The following is a 26709-nucleotide window of genomic DNA, read 5'->3' on the forward strand; positions in this document are numbered from 1 at the left end:
CCAGAATCTAAGTATTTTAAAATAAATAATTATTGAGGGCCCCGCAATTTTTGTATTTTTTTTTTTGGCGAAGGCCTCCTTTATTTTATGGATATCCTAAAATGACTACATTTCTATTAAATTCGTCTCTAAATAAAAGAGAAAAAAACCTAATTAATTACATGCTTAAAAAACATAACATATTAAATGCTAGGTTAAGACAAATGTTAACGAAAAGGAATATTACTAAAATTGAAATTATAAATACAATACGGAATCGTCAAATAATATTTTCAAAAGAAACTAATTATTCCATAACTAGATTAAACTCGCATTGTTAGATGAATTGAACCGTTGGAATTAATTATTTACAACTATTGGAAATTAGAATCAATCTTAATTACTAATGCGTATTCGAAAATTTATTAAATTTAAACATTAACTCGTCTTGTTTGAACTCAAATCATGTCATAATACCTAATTCGCGAAATTTATTTAAATTCATACTTTAACTAAATTTAGCTACATGTTCACGATTAACTTAATGTTGACAATATTTAAATCTTCATAATTAGTGAACTTAATAAGTTTTGCCAAGCCGATTCACTAAAGACCAACTTATGTTATTTTTCTCTTATTCCAATTATTAAACAGTTTGACAGTAATGATCATGCTTAAATTTATACTACCTAATAATCAAGTTAAAGCAAAGAATTATTTAATACATCACTACAAGATGCCTAGTTATGCAAAGCGACAGGAATTTACAGAATAATAATACATGAAATAGCCTAAATATAATTAGTAAAAGAAACAAAGAAAAAGCCAAATTAGAACTTCAAAGTTCCATTCTTCATATGTATTCATGCTTTCACATTTCAGCTTACAATATGCCAAATTTACAGTTGTGTACCTGGTATTGCCAATACAAGAAGAAGAAGGTCAGCAAAGTAGTATGTAACACAGCAGCAGCAACAATAACCAGCAACAACCAACAAACGGAACACCCAGTGATAGATTTGAAAACCAAAAATAAAAATCCAGCAATAACCAGTGAAGTAGTAGCAAATAACCAACCAAACTCAAGGAACAAACCACATAAAAATCCAGAAACACCAACAATAATCAACGGGCAAAAACAAAGTGAACCCTTTTTTTTATTTGTGAAAGATCAGTTAATGTTTAACCCTTAATTCTCTCTTAATGTTCAGAAAATTATTTCTTTTAAACTCTCTTCAAATTCGAATCCTCAAAAATCTTTCAATATTTCCGAATTCTTCTCCTAATTTTCAGCTAATTCCCCTTTTTCAATTATGTCCAAGTCTGCTCTATTTATGCCTCATAACAGACCCCTTAATCAATTAAACAAATAATAAAACCATCCACTTTCTCTTACCAAACCCACTACCACATAAAAAATGCAATTATTATTTTATTTAATTAACTTTTCTTGAGCCCCGTAATCCTACTATGTCTTGTTTCCCATTATTGATTAAACAAATGCATTATTCCCCACAACCAAATGTCTTGTCCCCCACTATATTATTTTAATACCTTATTTTAATATTATTAGCTTAGTGTACAAAGCACTCAAAATAAATAATTGTTCAGATTTTTAATTCCAAAAATACCCCTATGAAATTACTGAAATTACCATTCTACCTTTGAAAATACTGCAATTTACCATTCTACCCCCATCAGTAATAACCAATTCACCTAATCAATTCTAACCAAAATACAGCAGCTATAACCAGTTCCTAATCAAATTTAATCAACAAATTCAAACTAAATGATGAACAACAAAGAAACAACTGGAATTATTTTGACTGAACAATATTTTTTAACAACAAACCTACTTTCCGATTCAACAACAATAACAAACAAGTATATTCAAATCACTGAGCTCAAATTCAAATTAAACTTAAACAGAACAAATAAACAGATTCAAATTACTAAACTTAATAACCAATTGAACCTCGAATTAAATCCAACAACATTACAACAAAGATGAATGATTCAAACTAAATCAAAAAAAAATTAAAAACCAAAACATAAACTCACATTAAATCACTGGATTAAAAATGAACTTCAAACAAAAAATGAACACGAATTAAATCTAAATTAAACAACAAAGATGAATGATTCAAGTGATTAAACTAACACACTTCTATATTAAAACTAAACAAAAACAAATCGAAGAAATAATCAAGAAATGAAAAACAACGAACAAGAAAAGAATCAAATATATACTGATTTCAAATCTAAGAATATCAAACAAAATACGGACAGAAATGAAACTTAAACCAACTAACCGGAAATGAACAACGATGAACTCGAACGGAAATGGCAAATCTACCCGGAAATTTTTTTTGTATGTTTTCCGGTTGATTTTAGGTGATGAAGTTGGGCGACGAAGACGAACAAGAACTCGACCACGAAGACGGCGATGAAGCAGCGTAAGGCTGGTCGATGCAGCAGCGCTGCTGCTCATTAATGGCGGACCACGACAGTGTGGTCGACGAACTGGTGTGCGTCGTTTAACGATGGTTAACGACGTGAGGCTCAACTGCTGGTCGACGAGCTGTTGGTCGTCATGGTGGTTCATCGACAGATGAAGCAGCAGCAGCCATGGTTGCTTGGTTGCTGATGGACGTCGAAGCAGCAACGTGAGAGAGGGTCGAAGACGATGCAGAAGGGCAGCCATGTGAGGGCAGGTCGTTTATGGTTGCGTCGTGAACTGGTCGAGATGCTGGTCGTTTGGGACGAGGAGAAGGAGCACCAGCAATGAAGAAGCAGCAGGTGAAGCTGCTGGAGCTCGACGATGGTTAATGCTGCTGCTGGTGGACGACCTCGACGATGAACCTGAAGAACGACGAGACAACGGCTATGGTCGTTTGGGACGAGGGGTGAAGGGGATGACGGGGAGGGCAACCATGGGAGGGTAGCCATGGGAGGGCAACCATGGGATCTTGGGGTCGTTGGAGCAGGAGGAGAAAGAAGATGGGGGGGGGGGGCAGTGGTTTTTAGGGTTTTTTTTTAGTTTTGTGGGTTAGGGTTTTTTTAGAAAGATGAAAAAAATGAAAAATGGAAGAAGAAGGGGGGTTTGGGTTAGGGGAGGACCGGGTCGGGTCGACCCGGTAGGAGCTTATTTGGTTTGGGTCTGGTCGATTTAAATTAAAAGGTGGCCCAATCCGATTTTCTTCTTATTTCCCATGCTTCTTTTTTCTTCTTTTATTTTTTTTTTCTTAAACTAAAACTAATTTCTAAAAATCCTAAATTATCCTATAGAACTTAATTAATTTATAAAAGTGCAAATTAATTCTTAATAATAATTAACACACAATTAAATACTAATTACGAAAAAATCACACAATTTGGACATTAAATGTTAAAAATGCAAACATACATTATTTCTTTGTGATTTTTCATTTTTGTAAAACAAACTTAATTGCTCCTAATTGTAGAATTAAATCCTAAATGCAAATGCGATATATTTTTGTATTTTTTTTATTAATTTAACAAATAAACATGCACAGACAAATACAAATAATTATCCAAAAATGCCACGAAATTCTCAAAATTGCACACAAAAGGAAAATTGTTTTATTTTGAATTTTTTGGGAGTAATTCTCATATAGGGCAAAAATCACGTGCTTACAAGTGTCTCGTTTCTTACCAAATCCTTTCTGAACTCGAACTAATCAACTCGATCACATAAAACACGGATAACGAAGCGTAAAGTAGCTGAAATGGGGGAAGCGGAGAGGTAACTCATGAGACGACTGGTCGGGTCGTCACAGTTTCAGGCTTCAAGTTCAAGTTCAAGAATCAAGTGCAAGTTTAAGAACGAAGAACAAATCAAGGGCAAGTTCAAGCAATCAAGCTCAAGCTCAAGAACAAGATCATCGTTCGAGGCAACAAATACATATTCAAGATCAAGCTCAAAGGCCCTTGAATTTATTTACTATTAAAAAGTAGAATTAGAGGATTCATAGAGATTGTACACTCATATTATTTGAAATCAAATACTACGATTGTTGCGATATTTTTCGGTCTTGATTTTATTTTCTCGACATATATATATATATATATATATATATATATATATATATATATATATATATATATATATATATAGAGAGAGAGAGAGAGAGAGAGAGAGAGAGCTTATATACTATATACTATATTATACTATATATATCGAATATACCTTGATGTATAATAAACTATACTATAATAGTATAGTGTATTATATAATACACTTAGTATATATAATATACTTAGTATATATATATACTGTACTATACTATAATAGTATAGTGTATTATATAATACACTTAGTATATATAATATACTTAGTATATATATATTATACTATACTATGCACTAAGTATTAGTGCATTAGCTAATATTATATCGAATATAGCTTATATATATATATATATATATATATATATATATATATATATATATATATATATATATATATATATATATATATACAAAAGTGATTTTTAATTTTGACCATTGTTGACCTGAAAAGAGACCAACTTTGGTCGCTAAATATACATAAATTTAAATTAGCGACCAAAGTTGGTCGCTAAATTTAAATCAGATTTATTTATATTTTATATAATATTTAAAATAATAATATAATTGTTAAACATTAGAACTGGGTCCCAGATTAGCGACCAAAGTTGGTCTCTATTTTTTTAAACGACCAACTTTGGTCGCTAAATTTGAATTATATTTTTTTATATTTTATAGTCTTTTTAAATAAAAATATAATTATTAAAATTTTATAACTGGGTCCCATTTTTGGCGACCAAAGTTGGTCGCTATCTTCTTACCCCTTAATTAGCGACCAACTTTGGTCGCTAATTTTAAATTATATTTATTTATATTTTATAATTTTTTTAAATAATATTATAATTATTATAATTTTATAAGTGGGTCTCCCTCTAGCGACCAACGTTGGTCGCTAATCTCAGTATATCTTTGACCAAGCAAGTCTGACCAGTCCGGTCAATATTTTGACGAAATTTGCGACCAAGTAGCGACCAACCTTGGTCGCTAATCTATATCAAATAATTATTTTATTATTTTTTCCAATTTAGCGACTAACTTTGGTCGCTTTTCTTGACAGACCAACTTTGGTCGCTAAAATTTGGTCGCTTTTTTCCGAAATTCTAGTAGTGTTTTTTAGGTATTTGAAGTAGTAAAGAACCATTGATGGAGGAAGAAAATGAAAACAAGCAGAGGAATTAGAAGCGTATACCAGGGAAGATTCATGGTTTTGCTGTAGCGAGGAATACTGAGATATAATGAAATCAAGATTTGGGTACAATAATATGTTGGAGACAGATATATTAGTATTGGTGATTCTGATTGTGTACGTGTTACAGTTTGGATATCATATAATATCATATTGAGAAGTTTATTCACCACACTAGTTATAGGGGACAATGATAATCGCATTGACAATCATGCAGTAAGAGCAAATAGAGGTGTCTTCATTTGCTTTCTATATAACAAATATTTGTAAAGATTATTAGTTTTCTTGTAATATATAGAAAAATCGAATCTTTTACGTGTAGCATTGGGTGATGAAAATGATAGGGTTCATCTCGTTCAAAAGCCAAAGTAATAAGCATGTGCCTAAATAAAATATTTGGCTTTTGCCTAACTAGTTTGGCAGCCAATATTGTTAAATTATTGACATTGAAGAAAAAGAAAAAAGCTTCACTTAATTAAATGGGATATAATTACTAGAACTAGAGCTTAGGGACCTGGTCTAGGTATCTAAAAGTCCAAGTCAAAAAATCTAGCTCTTCTAACGAGCCTTTCTTGGAGAATTCTCAACAACCCTTCGTCCATTTGGGCAAAAGTACTACTTAGTAGTTACGGAAAGAGTAAAAATACAAAAAGTGGGTCACATACTTGGATTAGTCTCCTAAAAGGTTGGTCCATTTGTAACAAAGGCATCAGGTGGGCAGTACACCAAAACTCTTGCAAATATTTGGGATACTAATTGGATTCCAAATATTACACACCTTAGGAGCAGTGTTATTGGCCCTCTAACAACATCAGAGAGCAATTTAAAAATCAAAGATATTTGTGACAATAACTCTTGGGATTTGGAAAAAATCTCCTTCCAACTCCCTCAACATATTATCAGTAACATTAATGCCTTAACTCCCAACAAGCAAGTTAGATCTCCTAATAACCTCCTATGGAGCATAAATTTTAGTGGTGTATTTTCAACCAATTCTTGCTAGAAGTTAATTGACGAACGAACCATTTCTAACAAAAACTTTGAATGGATATGGGACTTAAAATGTCCAAACAAACTTAAGTTCTTCATGTGGAAATGCTACCACAATATGCTTCCAAGTAGGGCATACCTCAGTAAAATTGGTATGAACATTGACCCTAAATGCCCGATATGCAAGAACACTAATGAAACTATAACACATATCTTCTGGAAATGCCACATTGCGAAATCGTTTTGGGACTTAATGGATTGCAATATTATTCCTCTAACAAGTACACCACATTGGGTCGACAGGATCAAGAATGCTAATATCAATTTAATAAACAAGTACGTCACGTGGGAAGATTTTTTTCCGTTCACATTATGGGCTCTATGGAACAATAGAAACCACAATAACCAAAACAATACCAATAACCATATTAATATTAATAAGGTAATTAACCAAGCGGTTGAATACAAATTATTGACTGCCCAATCTTACCACTAAGAATTTACAAAGGACTATTAGTATCAAATGGCAGGCTCCTCCTAAAGGCTGGTACAAAATAAACATTGATGGTGCTTTTAAGAGCAATAGTCTGCAGGGAGGAATCAGCGGCGCCATTCGAGACAGCAAAGGACAGTGGAAAATAGGGTACCACAATGAAATGTATGCAGTGGCTCCAACTTAAGTAGAATTACAAGCATTGCAGCAGGCACTTAAACTCATAGTCAAGGAAAAAATAATCCCAATTGAAGTGGACACGGACGCCACTGAAATTATAAGATTTATGCATGAATATTATCCCACTTACAATGACTTAATCTATGAATGGAGGTGGTTAATGGAGAAGACAATGGAGATAGGGGAGATCGTGGTGAAGCATAGCTTTAGTGAAGGAAACATTGTCGCACATCTTTTGGAAAAAGAATCTTTTAAGCAGCCTAGTTTAATAAATTGTGTACCTTTGTTTTACTTCCTGAACCTGTGATCGATGCGTATCACAAAGATCAGGAAGGTCATGTTCGTGTTAGGAAAATATCCACTTTTGCGTGTTGTAATTTGGCTGCTTTAGGTAATGACAATACCCTAAGAGGCATATCTAGAGCCCATCAGGGCACTTGTAATGATGGTAGTTCGCTACACCCGTACTCTAGTTTATTATAAATAAATATCTTTATGTTCAAGAAAAAGAGATATTGAAGAAAAAGAAGGAAAAATATGTGCAAATTGTCAAATATAGTAGGCTCAGAGGGTGAGGCTTCAGCTATAAAAGGAGAGCTCCGGTTCTCATTTCTACACACCAACAAAGATCGAAAGAAAGAGTGAGGCATCACAGACAGGGTATAAGAAAATAGTCTGTGAGAAAAATAGAAAGTGAGCAATATTGTAGTGAGTAGGAATATCAAAAAAGGGTTATTTTTTTGGAATACTGTAATGGTCATTGGATTGTTTTATTCGGACCTACAATGTGTAAAATTCCTAGCTATAGTGCTAAGAGTTGCTCGTCTCGAGGCCGTAATTTTTTCTTTTATTCAAAAGGGTTTTTCACATAAAAATCTTGGTATATCAAAAAAGGTTATTTTTTTGGAATACTGTAATGGTCATTGGATTGTTTTATTCGGACCTACAATGTGTAAAATTCCTAGCTATAGTGATATCAGTTGCTCGTCTCGAGGCCGTAATAATTTCTTTTATTCAAAAGGGTTTTTCACATACAAATCTTGGTGTCGTTGTCACACTTTTATTGTTGTTAATTACTGTATCTCTTTGTTATAGTATTTTAGTAGTCGTATATCGTGAATATTATTTCGTTGGGGGTTTATTCCCAACAAGTGGTATCAAAGTGGTTATGCCCATTCACAAAAATATTATTTACGGTAAAATTTACTTTGTGACAAAAACAAATGTGAGGAGTAAAATATGAAGTAACAAGATTCAATGGTAATGACGGTTTCTCCATATGGCAAAGAAGGATGAAAGACCTACTCATCCAACAAGGATTAGATATTGCACTAGATGGAAAAGAGGCAAAGCCCGAAACTATGAAAGCCGAGGATTGGGCAGACATGGATAATAAGGCGGATAGTGCAATCAGACTGCACTTGTCCGATGAAGTACTCAATAATGTCGGGGATGAAAATAGTGCATGTGGTATTTGGAAAAGACTAGAAAGTCTATACATGTCCAAATCCTTGACAAATAAGTTATTTTTGAGAAAGCAACTTTATGCCATTCATATGAGTGAAGGTACAAATTTCTTTTCCCATTTAAATATGTTTAATGGATTAATCACGCAACTAGAAAACTTCAGAGAAACAATCACTGAAGTAGATAAGGCTATCATGCTTCAAAACTCGTTGCATTGTTCATATGATAATTTGGCAACAACCATCCTGCATGGTAGAGATACCATAGATTTAAAGAAGGTCACATCAACCATCCTACTCAATGATAAAATGAGGAAATAGCCCAAAAATCAGAAGCAAGCTTTTACCATGGAAAATAGAGGAAGAAGTTTTTATAGAGCATCGAGTAGCTGTGATAAATACCGAGCTCATGGAAGTCCAGGAACCGATCAAAGAGTAGGAATTGCTATAGTTGTGGTCAACCCGTTCACTTCAAAAGAGAGTTCCCAAAGAAAGGTCGAAGTGAGAGCAGTGGCCAGAAGAATGATGACAACACAACTACTGTAGTGTACAAAGATGATTCAGTGGTTCTCTTCGTTCACGGGGAGGAAAAATGCATGCACTTAGCAAGCCAAGAGTCAAAATGGATGATTGACATAACAGTATCCTACTATGTCACACCGGTAAGAGAATTCTTCTGTAGGTACAAAGTAGGAGACTTTGAGATGGTCAAGATGGAAAATACCATTCACTCAAAGATTGTGGGGATTGGCGACATTTGTATCAAGACAAATTTCGGGTGCACATTTGTTTAAAAAGATGTGCGACACGTACCATATTTTGCGAATGAATTTGATTTTAGGGATCGCTCAAGATCGAGACGGGTACGAGAATCACTTCACCATTAGGAAGTGTAGACTCACCAAGGGATCATTAGTGATCTCTAAAGGAGTTGCTCCCTACACGTTTTACAAGACAACCACCGAGACAAATGAAGGTGGATTACATACGGCTGTAGATGATACGCCTGCAGATTTATGGCACCAGAGACTGGGCCATATGAGTGAGAAGGGACTACAGATCCTAACCAAGAAATCAGTCATTTCATTTGCTAAAGGTACAACTGTGAATTTTTGTGATTATTGTTTATTTAGAAACAACATAGGGTATCATTTCAAGCAACTCATGGAAGAAAATCGAATATACTTGATTTAGTATACTCTGATATTTTTGGTCCAATGGATGTGGAATAAATGGGAGGTAACAAATATTTCACATTTGTTGATGATGCTTCACAGAAATTGTGGGTTTATTTATTGAGAACAAAAGTCCGGGTATTTCAAGTTTTTTTGAAATTCCATGCTCTGGTGGAAAGGGAGACAGGTCAAAAATTAAAGCATCTCAGGACAGACAATGGAGGAGAGTATACTTCAAAGAAGTTTGAAGACTATAACTCAAGCCATGGAATCAGACGTGAGAAAATCGTTCCTGGAACCCCACAACACAATGGTGTAGCTGAAAGGATAAATTGCACCATTATCGAAAAAGTGAGAATTATGCTCAAATTACCTAAGAGTATACTTCAAAGGAGTTTAAAGACTACCTCTCAAGCCATGGAATCAGACATGAGAAAACAGTTCCTCGAACACCATTGTCGAAAAAGTGAGAATTATGCTCAAAATTACCTAAGTCGTTTTGGGTGAAGTAGCTCGCACTACAGGTTACTTGATTAACAGAAGCCTATTAGTTCCATTGGAGTTTGACATTTTAGAGAAAGTCTGGACCAACAAAGAGGTGTCCTACTCCCATCTGAAAGTGTTTAGCTGTAAAGCTTTTGCACATGTGCCGGAGGAGCAGAGAACGAAGCTGATGACAAAGCTATTTCCTGCATCTTTATCGGTTATGGATATGAAAAGTTGAGATATAGATTGTGGTATACAGTAAGGAAAAATATCTTCAAAAGAAGAGATGTGATCTTCAGAAAAGATGTGGTCGGGATTGATGGTGATCAATCAACAGAGACAAAAAATAATAATGGTACAGTCACTAACTTTGTTAGTGCTCCTACTGTACTTGTACGCAATCCTTCCACAGGTGAAAAATTGCACACAGAAGGTGTAGATGAAGAGTTTGTTGAGCAGGGGGAGCACCCTAGTCAACAAGAGGATGAATAAGATAAACAATAACAACAAGAAGGACAATAACCATTGAGAAGATCTGAAAGAGAGAAGGTACAGTCTAAGAGGTATCCTTCTTCAGAATATGTCCTCGTCACTGATGAAGGGGATCCAGAGAACTTCAAGGAAGTGTTGTCTCATCCAGAACAAATCCAATGGATGGAATCCATGTAAGAAGATATGAATTCTCCACAGAAGAATGACACGTATGAACTAGTTGAACTTCCAAAAGGCAAAAGACCACTAAAGTGTAAGTGGGTCTTTAAGCTCAAGAAAGACCGAAAATGGCAAGCTGGTCAGATACAAAGCTCGATTGGTCGTAAAAGGCTTTGAACAGAATAAAGATATTGATTTTGATGAAATTTTTTTCACTTGTTGTCAAAATGACTTCTATTCGAACAATCTTGAGCTTGGAAGCTAGCCTAGATCTTGAAGTGGAGTAGTTGGACGTGAAAAATATATTTTTGCATGGAGATTTGGAAGAAGATATCTATATGGAGAAGCCAGAAGGTTTTGAAGTAAAGACGAAGAAACACATGGTGTGCAAGTTGAAAAAAAATCTTTATGGGCTGAAACAAGCGTCAAGGCAGTGGTACAACAAGTTTGACTCATTCATGAGAAGTCAAACGTACAAAAACCTTTTTCAGATCCACGTGTATACTATAAGAAATTCTCTAACAATAACTTTATCATCTTCTTGTTATATATGGATGACATGCTGTTTGTAGGACAAGATAAGAAGTTGATTGCCAAGTTGAAGGAAGATTTGTCCAAGTCATTTGACATGAAAGACTTGGGTCCAACACAACAAACTCTAGGAATGGAGATTGTCTTAGATAGGACAAATCAAAAGTTGTTGATGTCACAAACGAAGTACATTGAACCTATGCTTAAATGCTTCAATATGATGAGTGCTAAACCAGTTAGCACGCCTATTCCTGGTCATATGAAGTTGAGCAAGAAAATGTTTCTACAACAAAGGATGATAAAGAAAACATGAATAAAGTTCTATATTCCTCTACCGTCGGGAGCTTAATGTATACAATGATATGTACCAGACTTGATATTGCTCATGTTGTTGGTGTCATTAGTAGGTTTCTTGAAAATCCTGGGAAAGAACATTAGGAAGTTGTAAAGTGGACACTCAGGTATCTAAAAGGAACCTCGGATGAATGATTGTGTTTTGGAAGATCTGATCCAATATTGAAGGGCTATACAAATGCTGATATGGCAGGTGACATTGATAATAGAAAATCCACTACTAAATATTTGTTTACTTTTTCAGGGGGAGCTATATCATGGTAGTCGAAGTTGCAGATGAAAGCACAAGAGGGAGGGGGCGAGGGGGGTGAATTGCTTATTTTTAAAAACTTTTATAAGTAGTTGACTAGTTTACCAATTAGTCGACTAGAAATAAGAACAGGATAATAGTAAATGTATAAATAAAATGCAGGGATTAAAGACAGCAGAATTTTTACTCCAGTTCAGACTTAATGCAAGAATTAAAGACACCAAAGGCTTAGGTTCTATGTCTCTTTTCTTTTTTTTATACAATGCCTCACCAGTGTTTATCTCTTTTTCTTCTCTCACTAATTACACAACGGATCTAAAGGAACTACAATGCTTGTTTAGTGTAGAACAAAAAGAGGGTAGATGGTTCATTCAAAGTATTTCCTTTTCACGTCCGGAACATCTGTATATATACTTTCCTTGAGGCCTTTAAGAATCTTGAGAGATTGAAAACCCAAGGGAGTTGATCCTTGAAAGGAATCTTAGATTGATTCTTTCCAAGAATAATGTTAAGTTCCTGTTAATCTTCCTTGATTTATGGTCTTGACGAGCTTTCCATCAGATAGGCATATCTCTGTGGTACTTAAGTTATATCTGTTGGATCCCTTGATTTTCGGCTTCATTGATTTTCAATGATTGCATTTTCCTTTGATTTGGGATCTTCCAGTAATATGTTCCGTCAGTTATTGATTGATTATCCTTGCCAGATCTCCGATGTTTCTTCCTTTTTCATCGCGGATTCCTTTCCTTGTTAGCTTCGGTCAATCACTAATTAATTGTTCTTGCCAGATCTCCGCTACTTCTTCCTTTTACATTGTTGATCACTGATTTATTCCTTTGATCTACTCCTGACTAGTATTGCTTCTTCAATCCCTTTAATGTATTCCTTGAGACCCTACACCAAATGTAATTTATTATTTTTCATCATTGAAAAATTATAATTAGAAATCTCCCCCTTTTTATGATAACAAAAATAATATATAAACAATAGTTGACTTTCATGTTGTTCTTGTAGTCGACTCCCTCTCAATGAGTGCGATCGATTCCCCCTCAATGAGTGCGGATTATTCACTCGACTCCCCCTAAAAAAGTGCTGCATACTTTGGTCTTTCCTTTAGTCGACTCCTACAATGTGCTTCCTATGCCTACAATGTATAATTCTTTCTCCCCCCACTTTTGACATCAGACTTAGTAAAAATATCTGCTAATTGATTAGTAGTGTCAACACATAATAATTCTACATCTCTCTTGAAGACATGATCTATAATGAAATAATGTTTGATGTCTATATGCTTAGCCCTAGAGTGATGCACATGATTCTTTGAAAGACATATAACACTAGAGTTATCACAGAATATTTGAATAGGTTAAAAAAATAGTTCATAGTCACCTAGTTGATGAGACATCCATAATAAATGTGCACAACTTTGTCCAATTGTGATATATTCAGCCTCCGTTGTGGATAGTGCAACTGCTCCTTGTTTCTTACTATTCCATGATATCAGTGATTTTTTAAGTAATTGACATGTCCTGGTGGTGCTTTTTTTGTCTTCCTTATCACCTGCAAGATCAGCATCTGAAAAACCTTTTAGTTTAAAATTGTTAGAGCGTGGATACAATTGTCCGTAAGAAATAGTTCCAATAAGATAACAAATTATTCTCTTTACGGCAATCAGATATGACTCTTTAGGAGCTGATTAAAACCTGGTACATTTACATACACTAAACTTAATATCGGGTCGACTGGCAGTTAGGTAAAGTAAAGAGCCAATCATTCCTCGATATTTGGTTTTATCAAGTTGATTTCCCTTTTCATCTTTGTCAAGATTTGTTGACGGGCTCATTGGTGTGTCAATAGCTTTAGCACTGCTCATACCAAACTTTTGAATTAGCTACTTTGTATATTTCCTCTGGCATATAAAGGTTCCTTCTTTAGATTGCTGGATTTGCATTCCAACGAAAAATGTGAGATCTCCCATTATACTCATTTCAAACTCACTTTGCATAAAATTGGCAAATTCCTTGCACAAAAGAGGGTTAGCACTTCAAAAGATAATCATCAATTTAAACTTGAATAATAAGATTACCTTCTGATGATCTTTTGATGAATATTTTAGTGTCTACTTTACCTCTTATAAAGTCGTGATCAAGTAGAAATGAGCTAAGTCTTTCATACAGGGCTCGTGGAGCTTGTTTAAGTCCATACAATTCCTTGGTCAACTTATACACATGGTAAGGAAACTTTGAGTCTTCAAATCAAGGAGGTTGTTTTACATATACCTCCTCTTCAATGAAGCCATTTAAGAAGGCACTTTTGACATCCATATGGAAAATTCTAAATCTTTTGAAAGATGCATATGCAAGAAGAATTCGTATTGACTCCAGTCGAGCTACTAGAACAAAGGTTTCATCGTAGTCGATTCCTTCCTTTGTGAGTACCCTTGAGCTACTAATCTGGCTTTGTTTCTCATAGCCTTTCCATCCTCATTGTGTTATTTCTGAAAACCCATTTTGTTCCAATTATAGTAGTGTCTGCAGGCTTAGGCAGTAGTTTCCACACTTGGCTTTTAACAAATTGATCCAATTTTTCCTGTATTGCTTGTACGCAACTTGAGTCTTTTATAGCTTCCTCTATCTTCTTTGGTTCAATATGAGAGATCGGTGCTATATTTGCCTTTTTCTTGAGAGCTACCCTGGTTTTTATTCCTTCACTTGGGTCTTCTATGATGAACTTTTGAGGATATTCAGGTTCACTTCTCCATTCATTTGGAGATGTTATGCTCGTATGAGTAGTTGACTCCTTCTGTGATTCTTGTTGACTGTTTCTAATCTCATTAGTTAACTCTGTGGCACCATCTAGCTTGTTAGTCAACTGTTGTGGTTTGCTTGACTGAGGTGTTTCTTGACTTTGATCTTCATCACCTGCAATAATTCCTTTCTCGATCGTACTGTTATTTTCATCAAATATAACATGTACTGATTCTTCTACAGATCGGGTGCATTTTTTGTAGACTCTAAAAGATCTATTGTTTTTGGAATAACCTAGAAAAATACCTTCATCACTTCTTGGATCAAATTTTCCAAGATTGTCCTTACCATTGTTGTGGATGAAACACTTGCTCCCAAATGGATGGAAATAACTTATGTTGGGTCGTTTACCTTTCCATAGTACATATGGAGTTTTCTTCAAGATAGGTCTTATGAGACATCTATTGAGAATATGGCAAGTTGTGCTTACTGATTTTGCCCAAAAGTGATTTGGCAAGGAATATTCTAGTATCATAGTTCTCGCCATATCTTGTAGGGTTCTATTTTTCCACTCAACTACTCCGTTTTGTTGGGGTGATCTTAAAGCTGAGAAGTTATGGGTGTATCCTTGATCATTGCGGAAGTCTTCGAATGCTCTTCTTTAAAATCTCGTCCATGATCGCTATGAATGGTTGTAATAAGATACCTCTTTTCTCTTTCAACTCTTTTACTGATGATCTCAAAGTTTTTCAAAGCTTCATCTTTGTGAGATAGAAAAATCACTCATTTAAAATGTGAGTAGTCATCAATAATAATAAAAACATATTGTATTCCTCCTATACTAGTAGTTCTGGTGGGTCCAAACAAATCCATATGAAGCAATTGTAAAGGCTTTGATGTAGACACAATGTCTTTATTTTTTAAAGAGTTCCTGGTTTGCTTACCAATCTGACATGCATCACATTCATGATTTCTAGAAAATTTTTGTTTAGGGAGACCAATAACTAAATCATGCTTGAAGAGTTTATTTATAAGATGCATGCTTGCATGACCAAGTTTTTTATGCCATAATCATGGATCATCAGATATGGATGTTAAGCAAATGTGACCATCTAGATTTTCAAAACTATCAAGAATATAAACATTTCCTTACCTTTTTCTTGGGAGGATTATTTTACTTGTCTTATCTTCAACAGTACAACATGTTTTCTTGAACTTGACTTCATACCTTGAATCACATAGTTGTCTTAAACTCAGAAGAATGTAGTTGAGTCCATCTATAAGGTAAACTTCAGTAATATCACAGTTGTTATTGAATGGAACTGTGCAAGTGCCGACTATCTTCCTTTTTGAGTCATCTCCAAATTTAACACTTCTTCGATTTATCCTCGTAACTTCTTTGAACAAGTTTTTGTCAACTGTCATGTTCCTAGAACACACACTATTTAAATACCATTTTTCTTTGCGACTCTTCCTGTGGTGTTCCTGCAAAACATAATTATCACTTTCTTGGGTCCTTGTTGGTTAGTATTACTAATATCAGGTTTGTTTTTGGATTTCCAAATCCACCCCGAAACATTAGATTTACGAATTCGACAAAAGGAATACTTACGTCCACTTTTATTACAGTAGTGATACACAGGGGCTGGCCCATTCTTGGATCTTACACTTGTGTTAGTACTAGTGGACTTTGTTCTAGCTGATCCTTTTCTAGTTGACTTGTAAGTTGCCTAGTTTAACTTGACATAACTATGCCTTGTGGATTTGCGTATGCCATTGAGTTGCATTTGCAATTCCTGAAATTCATCTTGAAGTAACTCTTTTTCAATTTCACATACTTCAAGTTTCTTTTCCCTGTTGAGTCTCTTTAGTTCATTCATCATTTTTTGAGATTCTTTTAAAGTAAGGTAAAGAATATCCTGCAATTCATTACATCTTTCACGATTGTAAGATCTTACCTCGCTTGTTTCACCTCGTGCCATGAAACAATTCTCATTATCATCTTTGCATTCGTCGTCTGATGCATCTTCATCTATCCAGCACCTGAACTATTCATGTCATTTTCCAAGAGTGTCATGAAGCATAGATTTGCTATCTCTTCAGGTTCAAAACTGTCTTCATCACTCCAGCTTCCAATGATTTGTTCTTGTTGAATCCTATGGAAACCTTTCTTTTAAGATCTGGGCATTCAGCTTGAACATGGCCACACTCAGAGCATTTTCCATCATTCTTGTCTTATTCATTTTATTGTTTGGTTCGTCTGGGCGGTATTCTACCTCTTATTGTGTTTCTGAATCTTCTTATTAGACCATGCATATTCCTTGATACCATCGCAATTTCTTCTTCAAGAGCTTTAGGGTCATCATCAATATCATTATTTGTTCTTTCAGTTGTAGCCTTGAAAGCGATTGTTTTCTTCTTTTCTTCCTGGTTTGTTTTCTTGAGCTGAGTTTTCTTGAATGCTATAAGATCTCCTCGAGGCTCATCATAAGAGAGTTTATTAAGATATTGTGATTCAAGTGCAACTACTTTTGTCTGCCAAGTGGTAGGTAGACTCCTCATAATTTTTCTAACTTGATAACCACGTGAGTATGGTGTACCAAAAGCTTTTAAATCGCTAATGATTTTGCTAAACCCTGCAAACATTTCTTCAATGGATTCTCCTTCTTTTATCTAGAAAAGTTCGTAGTCATGAACTAACATGTTGATGTGAGTTTCTTTCACTTTGCTAGTTCCTTCATAAGTAACTTCTAGTTTATCCCACATTTCTTTGGCTATATTACAAGTAGAGATTTTTTCATATTCCTCTCCACTTATAGCATTATAGAGTAAGTTTCTTACTTTTGCATTGACTTGAACAACTGTCATCTGCCCGTCTGTGTATTCATCTATATCTTCTGGATCAGCAGGTGGTTGAGCAACTGCTGGTAGTGGATAGTTTTCCTTTTTGATAACTCGCCAAACTTTGATGTCATAGGACTTTGCATATATTTCCATACGCACTTTCCAGTGAGAAAAGTGTTGTCCATTGAAATACAGTGGCCTAACTTGCGATGTTACTTCTTGAAAGATTTCTCTAACAATAACATGATTTTTCATGATCTTTTCTCACAAGCTGTTAAGCATAGAAGTGTGAGACTAGCTCTGTGTAACGACCCGGCCGGTCGTTTTGAGTGTTAGAGCCCCGATCCCCTATTAACTATTTCACCCGTATATTTTTCTGATATTTTGACTTGGCGAGAGGTTTTGTTTTGGTTTTTGAAGTGTTTTGGGACACTTAGTCCCTAAATGGAAACATAACTCTTAGAATTCAGACTGTAGTCAGAACAATGTGAAGATGGTTCCAGAATGGAGTTCCATCACTTCTGTTAGCTTCGTTGGGTAATTTTGGGCTTAGGAGCATGTCCGGATTGTGTTTTAGAGGTCTGTAGATCATTTAGGCTTGAAATGACGATGGTCAATTTTTTAGAGTTTTGGTCCGGTAATGGAATTTTTGACTAGAAGTTGGAGTAGGTCTGTAATGTGAATTATGACTTGTGTGAAAAATTTGGGTAAATCAGACGTGATTTGGTTGGTTTCGGCATCGATTGTCGAATTTGGAAGTTTCTATTTCACTAAGTTTGGACTGGAGGGCGATTTGTGTTTTTAGCATTGTTTGATGTGATTAGAAGGCACGACTAAGTTCGTATGGTGCTTTAGGACTTGTTGATATGTTTAGTTGAGGTCCCGCGGGCCTCAGGCTAGTTATGGGTGCTTAATGGACTAGTTTTTAGACTTGGAAGGTTGCAGAAATTTGTTGGTGTTCAGTTGCTGGTTTTGTTTTATGCGATCGCGTAGGTTTGTTTGAGGTCAGTGGCAATTTTCCTTATGCGTTCACGAGCGAAGGGATGCAATTGCATAGGTTGGTCAGGATGTGCATCGCGAACGCGTAGGCTAGGCCGTGTTCGCGAAGAGGAATTGAAGAAACAATGGAGTTTAAGTGAGTATTCAATGCGGTCGCATGAGGGCAAACGCGATCGCGTAGAGGTGAGTAGTTAGTAGTTCGCAATCACGTGTGTGTTGACGCATTCACATAGTATATTTTTAAACGGGATGAAATTTTGTTCTACGTGATCGCATGAGTTGTTTCGCGATCACGTAGTGTGAGCACCTGGGCAGATATAAACATTTCAAAATCGAGGGTTAGCCATTTTTATCAAAATTTGGGTTTAAGAGCTCGGATTTGGACGAGATTTTGAGGGATTATCATAGATATAAATTGGGTAACGATTCTTAACTTGATTTTGGTCATATTCCACTAATCTATCATTAATTTTATCCATTAATTTCAGATTTGGGATGAAAAATTGGAGAAAGTCGAGAAAAGTTCTTAGGTCGAAATTTGGGGTTTTGGTCGAGGTTTTGGTGTCGGATTTGAGTAAATTTTGTATGGTTAGACTCGTGAGTAAATGGGTGTTCATATTTTGTGACTTTTACCCAATTTTGAGACATGGTCCCTGGGAGGAGTTTTGGGTATTTTTTCTATTTTCTTGCCTTAGCATCCATTTCAGTAGCTAGATTGGTTGCTTGTAGCTATATTTACGTTATATAATTCATTTAGCTAGATCTGGGCCATCCAGAGCTGGATATTCGTGAAAAGAGCTTCGTTTCAAATTAATTGAGCTTGGTTCTGGGGAAGTGGCTTGCCTAACCTTGTGTGGTGGAACTCTCCTTAGGATTTGGTAAAGTTTGATATATGAGCACCGTGCACGTAAGGTGACAAGTACATACACAGGCTATTTGTTGTAAAAATCCATTTTTCACTAAGTCATAACCTGTTTTCTCCTTGTTTGAATTATATTAGCATATGTATTATCCTGTTTAGATTAGAAAAGCATGCCTACATTAGCATATGTATTATTCTATGCAACATGCTTAGTGAAATTACCTGGTTTTCTTGATTTGAGCTTAATCCAAACTGTAGATTTTCTTGCTGTGACTGTTATTTATATTGGTTGAGTTGCATATCTACTTTGGGACTATGGAACGATATTCCGGGAGATCCCCCTGTACTGCATATTTACTTTGGGACTATGGAACGATATTCCAGGAGATATCCCAGCACTGCATATTTACTTTGGGACTACAGAATAGTATTCCGGAAGATCCCCCTGGCACATATACGTTTGGGACTATGGGACGGTATCCTAGGAGATCCCCTGTACCTATTACTATGTTTTGAACTGTTGGCTTTTATTGAATTCTATTCCTGTCAGATTTTCGTATTTATTTTATTGTAATATTTCTTTTTGTATTTTTCTATTTTATTTATACCAGTAGGGACCTGACCTGATCTCGTCACTACTCGATCGAGGTTAGGTTTGGCACTTATTGGGTACCGCTATGGTGTACTCATGGCCTTTCCTGCACATATTTTTCATGTGTAGATGTAGGTACTAGCTATTGGCCTCGAGTCTAGCCGTGTGGCTGTTGCCTCAGGAAACTTTAAGATACATCTTCCCGCATTTGCAGACCTCGTAGTCCCCTTCTATCCCCGTATTTTAACTTCCTCCTTGTTTTCTTCAGTCATTGATGTATAGAGTAGTAGAAACTCTTAAAAGCTTTTGACATTGCGACATTCTGGGTTTTGGGAAAAGTGATTATTGTATATGCTGAGGGCATCATTTATGCTTATTAACTATATTTGTTCGTTGTTATCTTTGTGTTTCCATATCATTTCCGCAATATTAGGCTTACCTATTCGTAGAGACTAGGTGTCGTCACGACAGTTCACGCAGGGAGAACTTGGGTCGTGACACTATGATACCAATTGAAAGTACAAGGAGGGGGTGAATTGCTTATTTTTAAAAACTTTTATAAGTAGTTGACTAGTTTACCAATTAGTCGACTAGAAATAAGAACAGGATAATATTAAATACAGAAATAAAATGCAGGAAATATAGACACCAAAATTTTTATACTGGTTTTGATTCAATGGGAATCCTAGTCTAGTCCCTTTCAGTTGCAAGGGTGTGTTCTTTCAGTGATAGATGTTTCTTGAGTACAGAATGAATGGTGTGGCTTTACACCAATAACATAGTCTCTATGTCTTCTTTTTTTCTTGATACAATGCCTCACTAGTGTTTATCTCTTTTTCTTCTCTCACTAATTACACAACAAGTTACAACGCTTGTTTGGAGTACAACAAAAAGAGGGTAGATGGTTCGTTCAAAGTATTTCCTTTTCACGTCCGGAACATTTGTATATATACTTTCCATGAGGCCTTCAAGAATCTTGATAGATTGCAAACCCAAGGGAGTTGATTCTTGAAATAATTCATAGATTGATTCTTTCCAAGAATATGGTAAGTTCCCATTATTCTTCCTTGATTTATGGTCTTGGCGAGCTTTCCATCGGTTGGCCATATCTCTGTGGTACTTGAGTCATATCTGCTGGATCCCTTGATTTTTGGCTTCATTGATTTTCAGTGATTGTGTTTCCCTTTGATTTGGGATCTTTCAGTAATAGCTTCTATCAGTCGTTAATTGATTATCCTTGCCAGATCTCCGATGTTTCTTCCTTTTTCATCGTGAATTCCTCTCATTGTTAGCTTCCGTCAATCAGTGATTGATTGTTCTTGCCGGATCTCCGCTACTTCTTCCTCTTGTGTTGCTGATCGTTGATTTCTTCCTTTGATCTACTTTTGACTAGTATTGCTTCTTGAATCCCTTTAATTTATTCCTTGAGACCCTACACCAAATGTAATATATTATTTTTCATCACTGAAACTTGTAATTAATAGCAGAAGTGTGTTGCACTCTCTATAACTGAAGCAAAGTATATTGCCGCTACTGAAGCTGGCAAGGAGATGGTTTGGCGGAAACAGTTCCTTCAAGATCTTGGACTACATCAAAACGAGTATGTGGTCTATTGTGACAGTCAAAGTGCAATAGACTTGAGCAAAAATACCATGTATCGTGCAAGGACGAAGCATATCGACGTGAGATATAACTGTATTCGAGAAAAAATAGAGGATGGATTCATACATGTCAAGAAGATCCATACAAGTAATAATCCTTCGGATATGCTGACCAAGGTGATACCAAGAGACAAGTTCGAGCTATGAAAAGAACTTGTCGACATGCACTCAAACTAGAATGCAGTGCTACCTCCTCTAGATGAATGAGACTGTAGCGGGATATTGATGGGGTCTATCTCATTCAAATTCCAAAGTAATAGGCATGTGCCTAAGGAAACTATTTGGCTAAGAATTTCTTTGGTTTGGCAGCCAACATTGTCGGATTGTTGACATTGAAGAAAAAGAAGGAAAAATGTGTGCAAATTGTCAAATATAGCAGGCTCAGAGAGTGAGGCTTCGGCTATAAAAGGAGAGTTTCGGCTCTCATTTCTACACACCAACAAAGAGAGAAATAAAGAGTGAGGCATCACAGATAGGGTATAAGAAAATAGTCTGTGAGAAAAATAAAGAGTGAGCGATATTGTAGTGAGTGGGATATCAAAAGATAGTTATTTCTTTTGAGTATTGTAGTGGTCTTTGGAATGTTTTACTCGGACCTGCAAAGTGTAAAATTTCTTGCTATAGTGATATCAGTTACTCGTCTCATGGTCGTGGTTTTTCACGTAAAACTTTTTGTGTCGCTGTCACTCTTTTATTGTTGTTAATTACTGTATCTCGGTGCTCCGTTATTATTCCGCTTTTATTACCATGAATATTATTTCTGCAGGGGGTTTATTCCCAACAGAAAATTTAGGCATTGCCAGGTAACTCATAGATGGGTTTTCTTATATGACCTTTGGCTTATCTATATTATGTTAAAAGCAGGAAGACCCTTAGCGAAATATCGTTTATTTTTTTACCCTCTTAAAATAGAGTTCACACCGAACAAAATAGTCATTAAATTACTTTTCTAATATTTATGAGTTTGAAATTAAATAAAATTATGATTAATAGATCTTTTCCTATTTGGTTTGTGTAGGAAGTCCGATTATTTGTGACTTTAAAGATCATTAAGTTTTTACCTTATACAATTGTTTATTGGATCTACATAGCATGACTGCAATACCTTTTATGTTAATAATTATTCTAATATTTATATTATACTAATTCTAACATAAATAAAGAGATTGACAGAATGATACTAACCTTTTTTTTTTACCTGATACGGCTATTAAGCAGTCTAATCCAAATTTGAAAAAGAATAGAATGCATCGAACTTCACTTTTAGGATACTTTTACAATTGTTGTCAAATTACAAGTGGTGGAATTTTGAGTTTGAACAAATCCCGCGTGGTTTATTGAATACTCATTTAATTTCCTTTCAAGTATGAATAAAATTTTAGCTATAAGTTCTTTACTTATTTACACTATATAGCAAATTAGCATTTACAAATGTCAGTGTAATGACCCAACTGGTCGTTTTTAGATCTAGCGCGTCGTTCGGCGGTTTGAGGTCATGAGAAGCTTCTCTTTAGGTATTATGACTTGTACGCGTGGTCGAAATTGAATTTCGGGATGTTCGCAGTTGATTTGGAAAGAAAATTCTCATTTCGAAAGCTTTAAGTTGGAAGAATTGACTAAGGTTGGATTTGTTAGCAAAAGACCTCGGAATCGGGATTTAAAGGTTCCAACAGGTTCATATGGTGATTTCGGACATGGGCGTATGTTTGGATCAAGTTTTGGATGACCCGGGAGTGTTTTGGCGCCTATTGTGGAAGTTAGCATTTTGGAAGAATTTCATGAATTTGGGGTGGAGATGTATTTTTATGTTATCGATGTCCGTTTGGGATTCCAAGTTTGGGAATATCTGTGTATGGTGATTCTAAGGGTGTAATATGGGCCGGTCTCTGGCCTAAACGGGCCGTGTAGGCCGGTCCTAAGGGGGCCCGGGCTTCATGGGCCGGTCCTAAGTGGTCCCGGGCTTCATGGGCTCTTGGTAGGAACTAGTATGGGACCGAGACAACGAACTAATGGTCCTGGGCTAAGTGGGTTGGTCCCGGGCCTAAGTGGGCCCAACGGTTAATTTTAATTTTTTTTTAAAAAAAATTGTTATCTATGGCAATTCTTTGTAAAAATTATAATAGAATTGTGAATTCAAATTTAGACACAAAAATATTGTAAAGAGATATTCAAAGTAATGCGTTATAATTTTATTATAGCATTAACAAAACATGACAATATTTTTCTTAGTCTTCCTCCCCCAATGGAATGAGCGCAACAAGGTGCTAATACCACCATTGAGAAGAAAAAGAAACTAATCAAGATGTGCCAAATACAAGTTACATATTAATTTTATATGGTATCTCTTACAAATTTCATAAATCCTTCCAGGTTCGGAGGAATTTCCGTTGATGGTGGCGAAGAAGCTTGTTCATCACCACTTCCGGGCGAAGCTGCATCCTCCGCAAGTTCAGCTTGCATTTCTTCGTTAGCTTCGTCTACCTCTAGTTGTGATTTAGCAAATCCAAAATTTCTTCGTTTCGAATGGATCCAATCTCTGAAAAGTACTGATTTTTCCAAGCTCTCCCTCATAGACGCTCTATAATCACCAAGTTGAAGTCTTGCTTGACTGAAAGCACTCTCTGATGCCACTGTTGAAGCTTGAATGGTCAAAATATCTTGGGCCATCCTTGAAAGAATCGGAAAGTGTTTTTCTTTGTCCTTCCACCATTCCAAAATATTAAAGGAGTTGTCGGGATTCACTTCCTCAATTTCCTTTGACAAATAAATTTTAAGCTCATTTAGTTGTGAACAATAACTAGAACTAGAACCTTGAGAACCCCTGAACCCGGCCCAAGCAGTAAGTGCTCTTACTCCCGCAATTCTTTTAGATGATTGAGAACTAGAAGAAGAAGGATTTGGAACATTTGGTCTAGCATGATCTATTGCAATTTGATAAGAACTATAAATAGTTTGAGCATTTATTTTAATTTGAGGCTTGTGCTTCCGAAAGTGTAGGCAACTCCTCATCTTCCAGTGCTAAACCATTATAAATAGTTTGATACCAAAATTGAAGACCTCCTAATTTCATAGTAGGATTTAACAAGGCAGCAACACCATAAATAGGGGGAATAGAGAAAAAATATTTTTTAAACTTCTTTCTCATAGCACCAACAACTTGTTCATAAATTTCCCCACCCTCTGAAAAGTAAGCAAACAAATTTGCAAGTTCTGCAATATAAACTAAACATTTAGAAATAGTAGGATAATATTGCCCAAAAAATTCATTTGTAGTAATATGAAATTTTTCAAAAAAATCTACAAGCATTTTAACATTAGCCCAATTCGCATTTGTAAGATGCTCATCATCATCACTTACATGAGCATTAAACATTGAGTTTATGGGGTTTCTATATTCATATGCAACAACTAAACTTTCATACATGTAATTCCATCTAGTTGGACAAGGTTTAGGAACATTTCTTTCTTTTAGGCCAAATTCATCGCATCTTTTAAAATATTCTTTAAGTCTACTTTTACGGTTTGAACAAAGAAATTTAACTTTATCTTCAGGGTGTAGCATTATGTGTCTCCTCAAACTTCTCGTTCCCCACCCCCCCTCCCCCCCCGACCTCCAACATATTTAAAAGCGAACTCTTTGCCACAAGTTTTACACTTAGCCCTATTGTTTTCTCTTATTTGAATAAAAATGTGTTAGTTTATATGAGTCCACCAAACTATAGAGTACCTGGTCCTCTATGAGATGATGCTTAGAATGCAGTAAAGACTGAACGTAAAGAAGGCAAGATATTTTCTACGTGGAAAAATCCCACACAAGGGTATCAAAAAATCATGACCTACTCTTGTAGGATTTTAACTCTACTAACTTGCAATCTCCATATTACAAGCCACTTTGCAAAAACCCTATTGCAAAGACTTCAAACTAACTTGTGATGCAACCACCACAAGCCACTCTATAACTATCCTAGTTGCAAAGGCTTTAAACTTATGACTATCCCTAGTGACAACATAAACTCAGAAGTTTACGAACTTTGGTTTGTTCCTAAGACACGCTTCAAAGAAAGCAAACCAAGAATTACAATGACGAACAAATAACAAGATTACAACTCAACTACGGATGTAAATAAACTCATTTAGAAACTGATCCTTAGTGGATTTGTCTTCTTGTTCTTGACACACCAGTGACTTCAATGCTGGATGAATATTTTTGTTTCTTAAGAGAATATCACTAAATGCACAAAGAATGGTTTGCCTTACACCAGGTTGTTTTATCAAAAAAGATAGCACAATGGATAGCGATGTCAACTCTTGGTGTACGCTTCTTCCCAATGAAAAGTGACTGTTGTATTGTCTGCACAGGCACTTCTGGACAGTTGTGTTCCAGCTGGATAGTGGGCTTTGTACTTCTGTCAGGACACACCAACGGAATAGGTCCTAGTTGTGTTCCTCTTCTGTGATAGTTGCTAGATGGTCACTTTCTTCTGCTATGTTTCAGCTGTGTACTTGTCTTGTACTTCTATCAGAGAGCCCTAAGGGAACATGTCCCTGTTGTGTTTCCCTTTATATTGATTGCGTACAGTCACTGACTTGTGCTTGTGTCGGAGAACCCTAAAGGACCAGGTCACTAGGTCTCTGTTGTGTTCCTCCCTATGGTTGTTCATTCATTTGCTGATTTTCAGACTTCAACCAGTTCACAAGAAATGTATATCAAGGTTCTCTAACTGGTTATTCACGACAGGTTTGTTAGATCATCAAAACATAAGAAGCATAATGCCAAGACATTGAAAACCCATCAATTTTCCCTTTTTGATGATGACAAACTTAGGCATGGACAATATTTGTTTAGAGCAAAAATAACCAGATGAGATGCCAGAATTACACGAAGTTCCCCCTTAATCTCAGATCTTCCTCCTTTGTGATTTTCCCTCAGTTATACACAAAGCATATTACCCTATTACCCCTAACATGGTTTCCCCTTTTGGCATCATTAAAAAGAACAGGTAATAAGCATAATGAAGTCTAACACAGCTAGCTCATGCCACATATGTGCACACAACATGACAGAAAAGAGAAGCCGGAGAAAATCAGTAATGTACAGGCAGAGAAAGAGAGTTGTTTTATTAATGTTTACATTGGACTGAGCAAGTCAGGAGCAGTAATGGTTAAGTTCAACA

General features: G+C 35.7%; 2 protein-coding genes across 2 annotated transcripts; both read right to left on the reverse strand.

Moving 5' to 3' along the window:
• Window positions 1–14296: 14296 nt before the first annotated feature.
• Window positions 14297–15124, reverse strand: LOC142182171 (uncharacterized). Its single transcript, XM_075256183.1, has one exon. It carries the CDS (start codon window positions 15122–15124, stop codon window positions 14297–14299), a length of 828 nt encoding a protein of 275 aa, XP_075112284.1.
• Window positions 15125–15177: 53 nt separating this feature from the next.
• Window positions 15178–17574, reverse strand: LOC142182172 (uncharacterized). Its single transcript, XM_075256184.1, has 5 exons — window positions 17302–17574; window positions 16906–17250; window positions 16416–16625; window positions 15756–16062; window positions 15178–15338 (listed from the first exon to the last, which is right to left on the reverse strand). Exons 1-5 carry the CDS (start codon window positions 17572–17574, stop codon window positions 15178–15180), a joined length of 1296 nt encoding a protein of 431 aa, XP_075112285.1.
• Window positions 17575–26709: the final 9135 nt, after the last annotated feature.

Source organism: Nicotiana tabacum, chromosome 6 (genome assembly GCF_000715075.1).
Source record: "Nicotiana tabacum cultivar K326 chromosome 6, ASM71507v2, whole genome shotgun sequence".
Classification (NCBI taxonomy): Eukaryota; Viridiplantae; Streptophyta; class Magnoliopsida; order Solanales; family Solanaceae; genus Nicotiana; species Nicotiana tabacum.

Excerpts from the sequence above, each read along its gene's own strand:
- LOC142182172 (XM_075256184.1), bottom strand. The coding sequence starts at position 17,574 with ATGGAAATATATGCAAAGTCCTATGACATCAAAGTTTGGCGAGTTATC. Across the intron at positions 16,626-16,905 it reads TTGAAGAAGAAATTGCGATG|TTCAGGTGCTGGATAGATGA; the intron begins GTATCAAGGAAT and ends TGACATGAATAG. Across the intron at positions 16,063-16,415 it reads ACAGGGAAAAGAAACTTGAA|GAACACCACAGGAAGAGTCG; the intron begins GTATGTGAAATT and ends TATGTTTTGCAG.
- LOC142182171 (XM_075256183.1), bottom strand. The coding sequence starts at position 15,124 with ATGGCGAGAACTATGATACTAGAATATTCCTTGCCAAATCACTTTTGG.